The following is a 17,370-nucleotide window of genomic DNA, read 5'->3' as shown; positions in this document are numbered from 1 at the left end:
CAAATAGAATCATAATACAATAACTAGAACTGTCAGGTTCAACGAGAGTTGTGCACAACTGATCTGTATTTCAGGCAGTGATTATATACATTGCAAGCTATTTTTTTTTTCCTTCTAGAGAAATAATGAGACTTTTTTCTATTCCTTTTGTTACAAAAATTAATGTTTGGGCTTTTTTTTCCCCACTTCTTTTTTACCAATTCCAGAAGCACTACGCAAATCCAATGATATTGTATTTAAAGCAAAGATCCAAAAGAAAAAAAATCACAGCCATATGTATGGATATACTGTAACCTTAAAATAAAAGCTAATATGAAGTACACATGCTCAATTCTTCAGGAAACTCTAAGCTTTTGTTTTGAAAAACGTCATTCAGATGATGCAGTTGTGGAACAAAAGGACACCCTTCCCTGCATCTCCCCTCTCACTGCCAACATCCACAGGGTATGTATGTATAAGAAGGGGGGTTAATGCTGTGAGGCTCCTGTACCACCCCCTTGCCCAGCAGTAGGAAACCCACAGGATTTCTAAAGAATATACTACATACACACACAGACTTCTGTTATTTACAGAAGATCTATGTTACAAAAACGATTATGTCTTTGACCGCAGGCTTAGCGAGTACGATCAGACCATCCAAAAATCTCATTAAGCATCTAAAGCTCATAAATTAATTTTTAAATTAAAGCCCCTTCTTCTTAAAGTCCTGTAACAAAATTGCTGATTGAAGAGGACTGGCTGACTTAGGTGAAAACTCTCAGGGTTGAGCAGCTGGGGGTGAAGAGGAACAACCCCTGCTACTTGGAACAGGGGACATGGAGGAGCTTGAGCAGACACTGTGTGAAGCTGAAAGGCAAATCAACACTGCAGTCTGGCACCCAGCACTCACAGCTCTTCCTAATCCCATCCTGCCACAGAGAGGTCTGACTTAACTGGGGAAAGTGGATTTTCAGTAAAAGTAAAATTGTGAATTTCATCTGAGGAATGATTCTCATAAAAAAAGAGGAAGTTGTCTAGGTCTCACTGAAAATATTTCAGTAAGCTTTGCAAAGACAATACAATATATTTCAAAGCAAAGTTTCCAGATTTACAATTAAATTGTCATTACTGGTAAAATTCTGTGGAATGGAGGTTTTTTATCTTGGTAAACGTTGACTTATGCCATCCCTCCTCTCTTCCCTCTAGACCTCCCTCCACACGAATTTGTCATGCATTTCCGGGTCTGGACAGTCCCAGCTGTGAATTTTATATCCATCCCAGCCAATTTCACACTAGGGGAGCTACATGGGGCTGACAGCCGGCTGGTTATGAGGAACTGAGCTAGAAAATAAAGAATCCGAAGGGGAAAACAGTCAGACTTAGTATAAGACTGATTTACTTGCAAAAGTACAAACCCCAACCACGTGTAAAGGTAAGCTGCTAAGTATATAGTTACCTGATGGCGTGTGCCATCTTCACTGACACATTGTGTGCAGACTTCTTCATCAACACAGCTGTCATTAAAAATCACCTGTCTGTCTGGACAGAAGCAGCCTTCTGTGGGATAATCCTTGCAGACACTGAGTTTGGTGCTATTATCACAGTGCTTTACGCAGGCTGTGTGGCAGTGATCGTATGTCAAATATGTGGGACATTTCATTGCTGAGGAAGACAGAAAAAAAAAAACAATTTAGATAAAGAGATCTGAAATGGAGATAAATGTTTCCACTCACACTTTCTTTAGAATTCTGTTCAGGTTTTTTAAAGCCATCATCTGATGAACGTATTTTTGCCCTCTGCAGCCACTAAAATCTTTGAAAATACATTTTTAAATTAACAAAATCCACAGTGGAAAGTGATTGAAGGCACTTTGTTAAGTTACAGTCCGTGCAGAAAACATCAAGCCATATTTTCAGACTACAAGCACCAGTGAAGTATGACTTACCCTAATAATGATACAACAGCTTACATGAGCTGAACATCTTGCCAAATTTTGTTTTCAACACTGGCAAGAAACATAAGAATTTAGAACCACTTTCACATGTACTAGAGAAGCACTGGTAACAGTGCAGGTCAGAAGATATCCAGGACAGATGAAAGTGTTGAACAAAGATTTTTTTACAAGTTGATAAGTGGCAGTGTTCCCAAGCAACTGAAAAAGCTAATAAACAGAAAATTTTGATACTTCAAAACTGAACATGTTTGATTTCTGCACCTTATTAACTGAATTGCCTTATTAAAAAAATTAACAGAATCAATGAAAGTTGCATTCCCCCCTAGGCCAACACGTAACATTTTTACTGTTGAGTTCACAGCACTGAGGGTATTGTTTCTAAAAGCAAACACAAAACCAAGGCTACATCTATTCAAGAAACCTATGGACACACCTTCCATGCTGTGTATTCCCTCAAGTCTACTTATTTTTCACTACAGCTCCAGTTTGCAAAAGTCTTTCTTATTTCCTAGTTTGTAACTGTTGTGAGGTTTATAAAACTTTTTTTCAGTCCCCTGACAAAAAATACTGAAAGAAAATTACTGAATGAAGACCTGAGCTCCCAATCAAGCCAGCATTCATCAGCTGACATGCCTACACACAACATTCTTAGCAGCCAAAGGCAACACAAAAGAAATGTCTTTTAATATTAACCCTTTTCTGTTTCGAGCCATGCTAAATCAAATTAATCTTGGTGTGCTGGACTCCATGGTCGTATGTGTGGATAGTTCAGGAGACACAGAGGAACTTGAAAAGGCACAGAAACTTGGTGTGGACTCCAATCTCACTATGAAATGCTTTGGCTGGATTCTGAAAACACAAAGAGTTCTATTCAAGTAAAATAGGAGAAATCACCTGTCCTCCAATCTCACTATGAAATGCTTTGGCTGGATTCTGAAATAGGAGAAATCACCTGTTTATAAACCTGTACTAGCAGCTACCTAGACTATACTCCATTTTCCAGAAAATCTTGTTTCCAGAAACACTTCTGTAAACAAGGTGCCTAGAATAAGCACCAATGTTTATCTCATGTTGTGGTCTCATGTCAGCTCTGATGAATTTGTGAAAATACATCCACAGCACGTATTAAGGTAGTGTGTCGGTTTCCAGAAACACTTCTGTAAACAAGGTGGCTAGAGTAAGCACCAAGGTTTATCTCCTGTCGTGGTCTCACGTCAGCTCTGATTAATTTGTGAAAATACATCCCACAGCACATATTAAGGTAGCGTGTTATTTACTTTTTCATTCCAGTGCTAATAAGCACACTAGCATGCTGGCTTTCATCTTGCTTAACTACCAGTAGCCCTACAGCAGGTCTCGTAATTAGATTAATTTATTTTAGAGTTTAATGCCAATGCCCATCAGCATAGAACCTGGACAGCTCTCAAGCAGAATGACTACCAATGCTATAACCTCTAATGTATTTCACATATCATAGCCCCTTCTCCTTCCTCCTCTTTGGCTGGTGTTTAGGAGCCAGATGTGTGAAAAATGCAATGAAGAACCATGCCCTGGACTCCAGATATGCTATCAAAAAGCCTGTGTAAAATGGCAATGTTTATTCAACAAAGGAAGAAATAGGGAAAATAAATGAGCTCACAAGAATGCCCTTGTTTTGAAGTCACCTCTGTCCTTGGGGGCATAGGAGTGAGATGTGCATAAGCAGTGTCAGAGACAGGGGAAGCTCCATTCATGTCTGGAAAATCATCCTAACCATCCTTTCATCCTACTGGCACAATGACAACTAGGCAAGGGTAGAAAGCCACCTCAGACACATCACTGCCCTTACGTTCCAGAGATTTGGCCAGGTCCTACATGACTTACAGTTAATTCAGATTTCTGTATAGAAACTTCTGCCTGAGGTACGGAAGGTGAGAAGGCATGAAGGACTCCCCACAGGCAGCCTCAGAAACAAGTATTTCAACAAGCCACCCTCCCAGATGGCTGTTTCAGTGCTCACCTCAAAGGTTTGTTGTTTCTGAATGAAAAGGAAAAGACTCTGGGTATTGCCAAAAGGAGAAAATAAGGCTGAAAACCAAGTAATAGAAAAGTAATTCTTCTGCCAAATTAGTTTCTAAAGAAATCTACCTCAAATACTAGCCTGTATGATACTACTATGATTACGTGTTGATATTGTATTCTGACAGTTTGCACTGGGATTCATTCTGACTTTGTGGCTCAAATGGATAAGACGAAACAGAACATCCTTGGTTCAAATACTAAATGGATATTTAGGGAAGGGATGTTTTTCAAGCAAGTGATACGTGGGGAAAGGCCCACGTCCTTTCAGATGACAATGCCACTCCTTTCTTATAAGTAGTATGAAGTATAAAGTAGCAGCTACCTAGCTCCCCAGGTCACATACTGCTTATACACAAAACTTGCCTTTTGCCTCACTGTACTGTCACGTGCAGCCAAAAGGACAGCTAAAACCCCCGTGCTGATGAAGCTGGAGTGAATAATGCACCAAGGTCAACACCTCAACAGCTGCCAGCCAACCTCCCCACACTGTTCAGGAAGAGTTTTCTTAACCCTCCCCCTAACAGGTCTTCTTTATCCGAAGGAATATGTTTAGAAGGGTTTTTCCAGTGTTTTGGTGAGTGGTTTCAAGGCCACATTAAACCAACTTAGATCAGTGCTGCCATCAAAAAAGGGTAGTTCCCTTTTAATCTCTTCACCTCGGCTGCTCTTTCCTGCTGGCACTTTTTCCCCTTTCACAGCTAATTTTAGGAGCTAACCAAGCAGCATGTGAGGATACTGCCAGCATAGCAAAAGGAGTGGGAACACATGGCTGGAGATGGAAGAAGAAAAACTGTCCCACATCAGTTGAAGGCAGCCATAAATCTCCCCTCATACTACTGAGTTTTCTTCATTGTTTAAGTCCTTCAGCTGTTATGGTCCTTACCAGCATGCCTTGCTTGAACAGTGAATGAAGAGCAGCGGATAATTTCAGTGTAGCTCCACTGCACAAATCCTTCATTAACAGAGATGGTTTAAAGGTTTCTTGTATCCCATTGCTTCTCTCTCCTCCTACTGACCCTCGTTCTTGCTTCTCAGCCAGATGTCACTGACCCTCAGTTGAGCAGGCACAGTCTGTTATGAATTTGCTTTCTAACCTGGGCCTGCAAAACAACCCAGTGAAAGGCAAAACACAAAACCTTCCAACAACCAGAAGGGCTCATCAAAAACATTGTTTCTAAGCAAAATATTTTTCCAGGAATCCCTGTAGGTGCTGAGTGCCACCAGCACCCTCCTCAAAGAGCCACAGCTTTACTGACCAGTACCAATTAGCAGTTTATTTCATACACCATGCCAGCATCAACTACCTATCTAAATTTAATTTATCTGCAAGCTGGTATTGGCAAGTACCTAGAGGGCATGTCCATATTGCACATAAATGAGCGTAAAGAGCTGCTGAGAAGCACTCATGGAAACATTAGTAGATGAAGATTAACAACTGCTACTGCTGCCGCTGTCATTTATCTTCTGAGTATTTCTGCTTTCTGAGCAAAATTTGCTAACTGGTACTGTTACTCGAGCTACACAGTTCAAAGCTGACTTGGTCACCTCTGTAGTAACTGCAGAATGACTATATCTTGGTCCATTCATTAATCACTATATAAAAAATAAGTCCTATTTTCAGGTGGATAAAGTTTCCTTTCCACACAAAGCTGGATCCCAACACACGCCACTATTAGCAATGTGGTGCTTTGTCAGAAATCTCTATGATCTTCACATTAAAATAGAGCTCGTACTGGCATTGGAGTAGAAACCCTATTCAGCAGCCATCACTGTAAGGGTGAGCTAGCTCAAGGGGTGCATGTTCTATGTGTCAGGGTGACATGGCTATCACTGGAAGCTACAGGTTTCTGCAGCACAAGTCTACTAAGTGCAGGGTCTAGAGAAAAAAAATAAAATAAAATAAAAATATATATATCTCGCTCACTATGCATTCCCACTTTGAAGTAAAGTTTCCTTCCATCCATTGACACAAAGCTGGAAGTCTACCAGGTAGCACTCAACACATGCATCTTCCCAAAAAGGAGCAAGGAAAGCTCAGGCAGAGGAACTGAATGAACACAGGATGGAGAACAAGCTCTCTCTTGATCAGATATTCCATCAAGTATATTTACCCACCCAGGCAGGCCAGTTAGGAAGGATTTGTACTGCTTGAAATGTCCCAATATGGCATGACAAAAACCCCCAAAACATGACAGGAATTCACTACAGGGGGGCAAAGCAAGGTACTCCAGAACCGTGCCATTGTTATTAAACATGTAGTGGTAGAGTAATTATTCTGCAGTGTCTAGTCATTAATATAACCTTTCTAATGCTCCTGTAATTAGCAATTATTTTTTTGGCAGTTGCACACATGCAACTGCCTTCTTTGAAGGAAGAAGCTGATGCTATTGTTAGGACATTAAAGCTTGTTTTATGCAACTAGTGTTAAAATGGGCAACTCTTCAGCTATCCTTGTACATGCTGAGTAACAGGATGGGAATTTGAAAACTGCAGAGAGTTATTAAGGTACTCTGCTGACATTCAGCCTTGAACGTTACAATTTGCAAAGTCTGACTGAAGCACTAAATTTAGAAAATGGCTGCCAGTATTCTCCCTGTTTTCTAGGACTATATTCCAAACAGACTGCATTGTTTTTTAAAAGATTTAGTGTGCAACAGCAACAGGTTCTTCAATAACCCATCCTGGAAAGATATTTAAGACACTAACTGGAGGCTCAAAACAAATTCAAAATTCATGTTTTTGACTTCCTATCCCATCATTCCCTCAGTCTGAGGTTAAAACACAAACAAAACAACACACGTACTGAGTTCTTGCTGTATCATGCCTTTAGGATGCTGACTCTTCAATTCAGAAATGAAAAGTACCCGGGCAGCAAGAGGGAAAGAAGGCAAGGCAACAAGAACTGACTAAACTAGAGAAGTAGGAGATGTGAAAAACAACTGGGATACAAGTTGTTTGATACCTGAGGGGCCAGCTGGGAAAGAAAATGCCTACATACACACACACACACACACACATCTTAGATACCTGACTAAACCACAGAATCACAGAATCTTCTAGGTTGGAAGGGACCTTAAAGATCATCTTGTCCAACCGTCAACCTCACTGACAAAAATAGACACCCGCACAACAAACAAGGAGCATCATCACTAAACCATACCTCCCAGCACTACATCAACCCGTCTTTTGAACTCCTCCAGGGATGGGGCCTCAACCCCCTCCCTGGGCAGCCCATTCCAATGTCTGATAACCCTTTCAGTAAAAATTTTTTTCCTAATATCCAGCCTGAACCTCCCCTGGCGCAACTTGAGGCCATTTCCTCTCGTCCTGTCACCTGGGACTTGAGAAAAGAGACCGCCCCCCACCTCTCTACACCCTCCTTTCAGGGAGTTGGAGAGAGCAATAAGGTCTCCCCTCAGCCTCCTCTTCTCCAGGCTGAACACCCCCAGTTCCCTCAGCCTCTCCTCATAAGACTTGTGCTCCAGACCCCTCACCATCTTTGTCGCCCTTCTCTGGACCCGCTCCAGCACCTTTATGTCTTTTTTATGGTAGGGGGCCCAAAACTGGACACAGTACTCAAGGTACTGGGTACTGGGTACCACCAGAAACACTGTGAGTGAATATCTGAATGCCTGTAACCACCACTGCAGACAGACTAACAGCAGGTGTGGAATAACCCACCTCAAGAGTTACTTGTTTATACAACCATGTGAACTTAGCACCAGCATGCTTCTCTTGTTTATTTTGGGCTCCAGGCAATATGCAAGGCTCAGATCCTGCTATACTGCTCTCTCACAGCCCAAACTCTTTGCCTCCAAAACACAAGCAAAAGGCAGCCAGAAGGAGAACCAGATTTGCAAAGCAAAGCACAGCTGGTTTGATCAGTGCAGTAGAAACTTAAAATCACACTTGGCTCTTCCACCACAGTCTGAAAGGTGTAGGCTTTGGTTGGAATGTGGGGAATTTGCAGAAAATATTACAGAGACTTCAGAAAAGTCTTATTTTATGTCATTGGCAGGTAGTTATGACAATGACAGGCTGGTGAGCAGTTCCACTACTCTACAAGTTCCCCTGTCCTCCAGCATCTGCACCTCCAGTGTCTGTACGAAAGCAGTATCTGCAGCCAAAACAACTGCTGAGCAGGATCAGGGCAGAATTTCAGTTCAGGGTGGCTCACTGCCTGCAGGGTCAGGTACTGTCACACAGCTGCGTTTGCCTTTGCGTGGCTTTTGTAGTGTTTTCATTTCACAGGTTACCCCTCCAGCCTTGCAAAACTACTCTGCGTTTTACCAGTCAACAGTTCACCGAGAAACGCATTTTCCATAACGTGCAACTTACAGAATCACAGAATCTTCTAGGTTGGAAGGGACCTTAAAGATCATCTTGTCCAACCGTCAACCCAACTGACAAAAACAGTCACCCACACAGCAAACAAGGAGCATCATCACTAAACCATACCTCCCAGCACTACATCAACCCGGCTTTTGAACACCTCCAGGGATGGTGCCTCAACCACCTCCCTGGGCAGCCCATTCCAATGGCTGAGAACCCTTTCAGTGAAAAAATTTTTCCTAATATCCAGCCTGACTTAGCGGACAGCAAACCAGTCATCAGACCTGCAAAAATCACTCATATGGGAAACTTGATTTGGAACTTCTGCCCCATTGCACGGTGCTCAAAAACTAGTATTACACCGACCATCATTGTCACCCCTGCCACCAAGTTAGGCAGTTTCTATATCAGGTTTTAAGGTATCTTAAACCCCTTACGACAAATCTCGGGTGTTCTCCAGTCTACGCAGACCCCGTTTTCCCTGCAGATGTGAACGTAGGAATTTATCATCTCGCAGGCTTCATCCTCATAGCAGCTGGTCTCCATGCAGGCCTCATAGAACATGTTGGGGGAGATCATACTGTGGCACTCTGCAAACTGATTGGAGAGCAGAAGGTGGCAGTGGCTTGTTGCATGCTCAGAGCATCTGTCTTCTCTCCGGATTTCACAGATCTTCCCTGGCTCTTCTACCACCCAGTCTTGAACAAACACGCTGCTCTCAGGAGTGACAGAGCCATCACGTAACGTGAAGTCGTTGACGTGGTTCTGGTCACACACCCCTAGGAAGGTGAGTAAAAGGAAGAGTCTGAACACAGTCAGCAGTAAAATAAACCTAGAGGAAACAGGCACAGGACAGACAGAGCTGTTTGGGGCTGCTCAGTGAATGCCAAGGGGAAGAGGAATGAATGATATTCCTTACAGCTAGTATCAATAGAGGCATAAAACCCCTTGGTCCCTTATCACAGGAGGTATAAGCTATACAATAGATTATACCACTGAGGATACCATAGAATTAATTCAGGTAGTAGTACCCCTCACAAACCTTCTGCCGTCACTGCAAGCACAGGTCATGTTTCATCACATAAGAAACGCATTTTCCATAACGTGCAACTTACAGAATCACAGAATCTTCTAGGTTGGAAGGGACCTTAAAGATCATCTTGTCCAACCGTCAACCCAACTGACAAAAATAGTCACCCACACAGCAAACAAGGAGCATCATCACTAAACCAGACCTCCCAGCACTACATCAACCCGTCTTTTGAACACCTCCAGGGATGGTGCCTCAACCACCTCCCTGGGCAGCCCATTCCAATGGCTGAGAACCCTTTCAGTGAAAAAATTTTTCCTAATATCCAGCCTGACTTAGCGGACAGCAAACCAGTCATCAGACCTGCAAAAATCACTCATATGGGAAACTTGATTTGGAACTTCTGCCCCATTGCACGGTACTCAAAAACTAGTATTACACCGACCATCATTGTCACCCCTGCCACCAAGTTAGGCAGTTTCTATATCAGGTTTTAAGGTATCTTAAACCCCTTACGACAAATCTCGGGTGTTCTCCAGTCTACGCAGACCCCGTTTTCCCTGCAGATGTGAACGTAGGAATTTATCATCTCGCAGGCTTCATCCTCATAGCAGCTGGTCTCCATGCAGGCCTCATAGAACATGTTGGGGGAGATCATACTGTGGCACTCTGCAAACTGATTGGAGAGCAGAAGGTGGCAGTGGCTTGTTGCATGCTCAGAGCATCTGTCTTCTCTCCGGATTTCACAGATCTTCCCTGGCTCTTCTACCACCCAGTCTTGAACAAACACGCTGCTCTCAGGAGTGACAGAGCCATCACGTAACGTGAAGTCGTTGACGTGGTTCTGGTCACACACCCCTAGGAAGGTGAGTAAAAGGAAGAGTCTGAACACAGTCAGCAGTAAAATAAACCTAGAGGAAACAGGCACAGGACAGACAGAGCTGTTTGGGGCTGCTCAGTGAATGCCAAGGGGAAGAGGAATGAATGATATTCCTTACAGCTAGTATCAATAGAGGCATAAAACCCCTTGGTCCCTTATCACAGGAGGTATAAGCTATACAATAGATTATACCACTGAGGATACCATAGAATTAATTCAGGTAGTAGTACCCCTCACAAACCTTCTGCCGTCACTGCAAGCACAGGTCATGTTTCATCACATAAATGTATACATAAAAACCTAAAGTTAAACCCTCTTAAAAAAAAAAAACATCTCCTTGAAAGAAAATGTGAAATAAGTAAAACACATAAATGTATACATAAAAACCTAAAGTTAAACTCTCTTCCAAAAAAAAAAAATCTCCTTGAAAAGATGTGAAATGAGTAAAACATGCGAGATGTCTAGCTCATTCTTTCCAAGGTATTACATCAATGAGCTGTCATGCTTATGTTATGTTATGTCCATAGTAGAAAAATCTACATAGACTCTCTTCCAAAAAAAAAAAATCTCCTTGAAAAGATGTGAAATGAGTAAAACATGCGAGATGTCTAGCTCATTCTTTCCAAGGTATTACATCAATGAGCTGTTATGCTGTTGTCCATAGTAGAAAAACCTACATAGGTTAGCAAAGTGCCAACAATAGGGGAATCAGTTCAGCCAGAGAGTTTAAGGGTACAGGGCCACACAAATTACAATAACATAAATAGCAGCTCAAGCCCAAGTAGGAAGCTGTTAAAATTACCAGTTTTCAAACTTACCACAAAGCCCTTGTGTTCCTGAAGAAAAGCTCTTTGAATTAAGCTTAAGAAGAAATTCATTGTTTCTTGGAGTAAATGTGAGATTATGTCCAAGATGGGAGAACTTGATTTCGTGCATGATTGCTCCATAGACGGTGACTTCAAACAAACTGCTAGAATAGGGGATATGAACCCTTTCACCATTAACAGCCACCTGTTTCCAAAAAGGCAAGATCATCACATCAGTTTTAGCAAGAGTTACCCAATCTTACAGTTGAAACACCTCTTTCCAAAAAGGCAAGATCATCACATCAGTTCTAGCAAGAGCTACAATCAACCCAATCTTACAGTTGAAACACCTTTTGACTTCACAAGTAATAGAAGATCCAACTGAATCTGGACATAAGAATCAATTTTGCAAGCTGAAAATTTCTAAGGAGTCTAAAAACGTACAGAACTAATTGACCTTCATTCTGTGTATCGTATGTACAACTCTTTCAACATTTCCCCACGAGTGCATTCCTTCAGCATCATGTATACACAGACTAGCAATCCAATGCCATGAAGTTAAAATGACACCTACAGACTATGATTATCAATAAACCTCAGTGAAAGTCAAGGCTGAACCACCATGCCCAACTGGGTGCAGGTGTTTGGTCCATCCTATTTTGCTGCATGAGTCAGATGAGGTCACCTTTGCTCACTGACTCCTGTGTGTCTGAGGAACCCAGAGATGGAAAATGTTTCATATTGAATTTGAATGCTTCTGTGACTATATAACAGACATAATAAATACTAAGATGGCCTTCCATCTAATGCTGAGGTCCACCTGCAGACAAGGTAAGAACCAACTCTCTAGCTCTTCAACTAACCAGTCACACATAGGTGTTTGTGAAGAACAGAGGCTGCTCTACCATGCACCAGATTATAACACCGTGTAAAAGGACCTCTGCCAACAGAGGAGAATCAGAGTGCAGTTATGTCCTGTCTATAATCCCTGCTTTTCTGGCAGAAGTGTCAGGGAGACATTGCCAAATCCCATAATCTTGACGTTGTCATACCAGCACAGCAGGGAGAACAAGAAACGAAACATGTCTGGCTTATTATGTGAATGTAGATTGTATCATGAAATTAAAATGAGCACTTGCTCAGAAGCCTAAGAATAGACTGCAAGGGGAAAAGAAACTGGCTAAAGGGAACAAATTGGTCCCCACAACCTGAAATTCCATAGCAAGAGCAGATAACACACAGGTCACTTCGTTGCATTTAGCTTACTGCCATGTCACTGAAGAGCTGAACAGATACACCACGATGTTTCACTTCAATAGAGTCCATACAGTTCATCTTCGGTGTTGCTCTGCATGGTCCTTCATGGAGGAGAATTTCAACGTCATGTTGCATGTCTTGAAACAAGGTGTAGGAGCAATTCCCAGTCAGCTTAAAATTCAGCCCATCAAAAGTGACAATATGTCGAGATGAACTTCCTATACACACACCTGCACATCAGTGAAAAAAAAAAAGAAAAAAGCCATATAGACATTTGTTTTTGTTTAAATTAGACTATTTCTTCACAGTTTTTATGAGCATGTGGAATCAATTAATTGAGAAAGCTAGGAAGGTAATGAATTGCAAGTGCTGTAGAAAATAATTTACAAGAAACTCTGTTAAATACTTCATCACATGGTTTGAGGTTTTTTTTGAAGTATCTTTGTAGCAATTAGCACTAAAAAGGATTTGGATAAACTCATAGAAAATCTCTTACCATGAATTTTATTCACATTGAATGTCACTTATTAATAAATTCTATATGAAAAATGAAAGCAGGGAAAACATATCCCTTCCCTATCTGTAGAAAAACTGTAACATTTTTTAAATTTTGCATTGCATTTTTATTATGGTATTGCATTTTATTCCGTACAGTATTACATCTGAAACAAAACAACATTACTTCATTCTTATCAAACACATCACAAGGCTATACCTGGGAACATTTTTATTTTTATTTTTTTTCCAGATGGGAAGCAGGAAAAGGGCAGAGATACAACGTGCACAGGATAAACCAATGGTCAACTGATAGCTCAGTGCCCTGATCATTAGATTATAAACACTTTGTTGTCTTCACAAACTGGAAAACAAGAAGGATTATAATCTCACAAGTACCAAAACTAAAACTGAGCAAAAGGATCCTTCTGACTTGTGTTTTCAAATCTTTTGCTTAAAGATAAAAGCAATGTCAGCTAAACATATTGGAATTTGTGTTTTCAAATCTTTTGCTTAAAGATAATAAAAGCAATGCCAGCTAAACATATAGGAAGAAAATTCTCATTGTGAATAATTCAGCTACTTGGATTCTAATTGAGATTTGAGAATAACCTCTTTCCCATTCATTGACACAGCAACTTGTGCCTAAAAAAAAAAAAAAAGGCCTATCTTGTGTGCTGTCAAGCACTGAATTGTCAAAAGGTACATCCTTTTGGAGCACTGGAGCATCTTCAGATATTCTACCGTACCTTCTTATAAAGTTCATGTCTAAACAACAATGAAACAAGTTAGCAATAAAACAATGTTTCTCAACCTTTATTTTATTTGTGGACATTAAAAAAATTCTAAGGATAAAGAGAATCCTTTTAAATTTCTCATAGCTTCTGTAGCACAGAATGAATTAATGCAATCTATTTTGGGACTGTTTAGTATGAGGAAGAGGAGGCTGAGGGGAGACCTCATCACTCTCTACAACTACGTGAAAGGACACTGTAGAGAGGTTGGTGCTGGTCTCTTCTCACAGGTAATTAACGACAGAACAAGAGGGAATGGCTTCAAGCTCCAACAGGGTAGGTTTAGACTGAACATTAGGAAAGAATTTTTAACAGAGAGAGAGTGGTCGGGCATTGGAACAGGCTGCCCAGGGAGGTGGTTGAGTCACCATCCCTGGATGTGTTTAAGGGCCGTTTAGATGGGGTACTGAGGGATATGGTGTAGGGGAGGACTTTGTAGAGTAGGGGAGATGGTTGGACTAGATGATCCCAAGGGTCTCTTCCAACCCAAATGATTCTATGATTCTATGATTCTATTTAAATCAACTGAATAGTCCACAAACTCTCAAGAGCCACGAATCACGTTGCAAATCATAGAATGGTTAGAGTGGGAAGAGACCTGAAAGATCATCTAGTTCCAACCCCCCTGCCATGGGCAGGGACACCTCCCACCAGACCGGTTTCATATTGCTATGAAATGGGTAACTAGTTCAGCAAGCAAACACCTTCGTGGTTTAACTCCCGATCTATTCTCCGAAATCAGTTATACAACATGGGAAGAACACTTTTTCAAGTACTTCCTCTTTGCTTTTTCACATCATCTGCACTGCCAACCAATCATTTGAAAGGCCTCTGGTAAATAACTGAACACTACTTTGCTGAATCATGAGTGAAATGAAGCATGCACTGCCAGGCTCCTGCAGTGCAGATCACCTAACCAGCCTCCATCCATAACAACAAAGAGATGCTGAAACACACTGACCTCCTGCTGAGCACCTACTTTGCTATGCCCATCTCTAAAGTTTACTGATTGCTGTGAGTTTCGACTCTGACTTCAACACTTACAGCATCAGAATCAGCCTTCCTGCCTCCTAAGCCTTGGTTGACACAGCATCACCCTGATTTTGCTAAGTAGCCATTGAAATGAGGCTACTTTACCCATGGACTTTTGATCAACTGGGTGGGGTTGGGATTTTTGCCTTCTAACATATGAAAACTTACTCCACCTCATCACAAATTATATTAGTTCAGGGAAAAAAAAAAAGTTAAATTTTGCATACTATGAATACTAAATTCATAAAGAGGTAAACAAATGTTAATTCACGTTAAACAGCAGCAACATCAAGTCAACCATAGGTTTTTTTATGATAACCAACTAATGGTATGACTGGCATTTTTCATTTCATCCTGTCAGAAAATGTTTATGACAACATATTTTGCCCAATGTACAACAAAATGTATGCCAAAAGTAATGCCTTCACATTGTTATCATTGTATTTAGGATGAAGAAAATTATTACAGATGCACATTCTATGGGTAGATATCGCTAAGAGTATCTTTTAAACTTTATAAAATATTTATGACTATTCAACTAAAATCTTTGTCTTTTTGAAATATTCATATCAAAACAGAAATGTTAAAGGGTTCGAATCCTTGAATGCACTTTTAGGAAATGTTAAAAGTTGGGATGTTAAAATTTTGGATGTCTAACAGTTCAGGAATTGAATATCTAGCTACCTAGCTTAGGTATTTCAAGGAGTGCCTTAAAGAAATTTTTCTTTAAACAGACAGTTCAGCAGGGGAGATTTTAAATTGAGATTATAGATTATAAAGAGAAGATATATATAGGGTTGTGACTTTAAAAAGTAATCATGTGATTACTTTTTGGTGTAAGCCAAATTTTCAGAATTGCATTGGGGAGTACAGTCCTCTAAACTTCATTAAAGCCAATGACATTCAGGTGCTGAAAAAGATTTAAACTATTAAAAATACTACCTAAATCTCCTATTTTGGAGATTTCTGTAAATTTTAGCTGTAATAGCAGAGCTCAATCATGTATATCTGAACTTTGGAACGTTTGATTCAAAATAAGCATCTTGACTAGTTTTTATGGAAATCGAGCATACGACTACGGTGCGTTTGGCACAGAGAGAAGGTGAGGCTCAGGCAGGCATCACCGCCTCCTTTATCCTGGACTGCCACCATTTCACTGTTGTCAGAGCATCTCTCCGGGCACTGAGGCCATCCAGAAGCTCAGGCTAATTTTTTTTGCTTGAAATCATCATTCTTATTTTCCTCCCTCAAGTATTCCTTTCACATATATGGGATTTTCCTAAAGAATCACCAGTCTCAGGGCTGAATCCCTTCACCTTGTAAATGTGTATAGGTGCACTTAATTTCTGTTCCTGTCACCTCACCCAAGACAACATAGTTTTCACCATTTCCACTCAAATACCCAGTGTGAGGTTTTCTGGAGGCAGGGAATATTTGTTGTTGTTGTTGTTTCTTTAATACACACACCTGATGCGCCAAACCCTAAAGCCTAGAGATGGACCAAGAACACAGCACTTGTTTACAGCATGCCGAGATAAATTTCTGTTTTCTTCCATGCACTATCATTCCCCCTTCACACAGCTTTGGAAATTGGGCGTGAGATTCTCTGATAAAACAATGTAGTTATGTTAATGTAAGAAATAAGCTCGCAGTGGCCCTGAACTTGCATCACACATTCCAGGCATCAGTGAGACTCTGATTTAAGAGTTTATTTAAGCCGTGTACAGCGTTAATTCCCCCCACCTCAGCCACCTTTGATGTGTACAGTGACTGCACAGCTCCATTCAGCATTACATTTTTGATAAACCTTTCAGGTGATGGGGAGGAAGGTCGTACATGCAAAGAGAGATACTCACAGGGACACATCCATCGGCAGCCACAAGTTTCTTCAACCTTCACAGCAGGAAGATTGCTGTGACATACCGGTTTTGGCATCCTTTCACAGTTAATTTGGTGACTCTCCAGAACTGTGTAATCTCCTGGGAAGCATGTCACAGTGTGGCACTGGTCTGGTAATGTCCATTTGTCACCAGGCTAGATGGGGAGACACGGATATTTAGCCATTGAAAAGAACATGGGCAGAGGGGAGAAAAATGCAAAACTTGGCTGCTGCCACGCTCCTACAGCGAGGAAGTAAAGTGACACTGACAGCAGTGCTGCTCAAATTAGCCTTGGGTAATTAAATAATAGAATGCAGCACGTTAAGGACTTCATGAAGATGAGAAAGTTTAAATTAGTAGCACTGTAAGAAATAGACTCTGAATCATAGAATCATAGAATCATAGAATTTCCCAGGCCGGAAGGGACCTCCAAGGGTCATCTAGTCCGACCTCCCCGCAGTCAGCAGGGACACCCCCAACTAGACCAGGTTGCCCAGGGCCTCGTCGAGCCTCACCTTGAATATCTCCAGGGAAGGGGCCTCAACCACCTCCCTGGGCAACCTGTTCCAGTGCTCCACCACCCTCACAGTGAAGAACCCTCTCCTCATCTCCAGTCTAAATCTGTTCCCCTCCAGCTTGAAGCCATTGCCCCTCGTCCTGTCACTGCAGGCCTTTCTAAACAGGTTCTCCCCAGCCTTCCTGTAGGCTCCCTTCAGGTACTGGAAGGCTGCTATTAGGTCTCCCCGGAGCCTCCTCTTCTCCAGGCTGAACAACCCCAGCTCCCTCAGCCTGTCCTCGTAGCAGAGGTGCTCCATCCCCCTGATCATCCTTGTGGCCCTCCTCTGGACCCTCTCCATCAGGTCCATGTCC

The 17,370-nt window shown here is 41.5% G+C and overlaps 1 protein-coding gene across 1 annotated transcript in view; it reads right to left on the bottom strand.

Annotated features, from left to right (window-relative positions):
• Positions 1-17,370, bottom strand: part of VWF (von Willebrand factor) — a 161,910-nt gene that overhangs the window by 41,198 nt on the left and 103,342 nt on the right. Inside the window, exons 34-38 of the mRNA XM_014938407.1 lie at positions 16,477-16,654; positions 12,309-12,529; positions 11,055-11,247; positions 9,873-10,214; positions 1,436-1,641 (exon numbers count right to left, since the gene is read on the bottom strand). Of these exons, the coding sequence (XP_014793893.1) occupies positions 1,436-1,641; positions 9,873-10,214; positions 11,055-11,247; positions 12,309-12,529; positions 16,477-16,654 (1,140 nt within the window). The remainder of the gene's footprint in view (positions 1-1,435; positions 1,642-9,872; positions 10,215-11,054; positions 11,248-12,308; positions 12,530-16,476; positions 16,655-17,370) is intronic.

This window comes from Calidris pugnax, unplaced genomic scaffold (assembly GCF_001431845.1).
Source record: "Calidris pugnax isolate Ruff unplaced genomic scaffold, ASM143184v1 scaffold47, whole genome shotgun sequence".
Taxonomy (NCBI): domain Eukaryota; kingdom Metazoa; phylum Chordata; class Aves; order Charadriiformes; family Scolopacidae; genus Calidris; species Calidris pugnax.
This window is presented reverse-complemented; position numbering and strand designations above follow the sequence as displayed.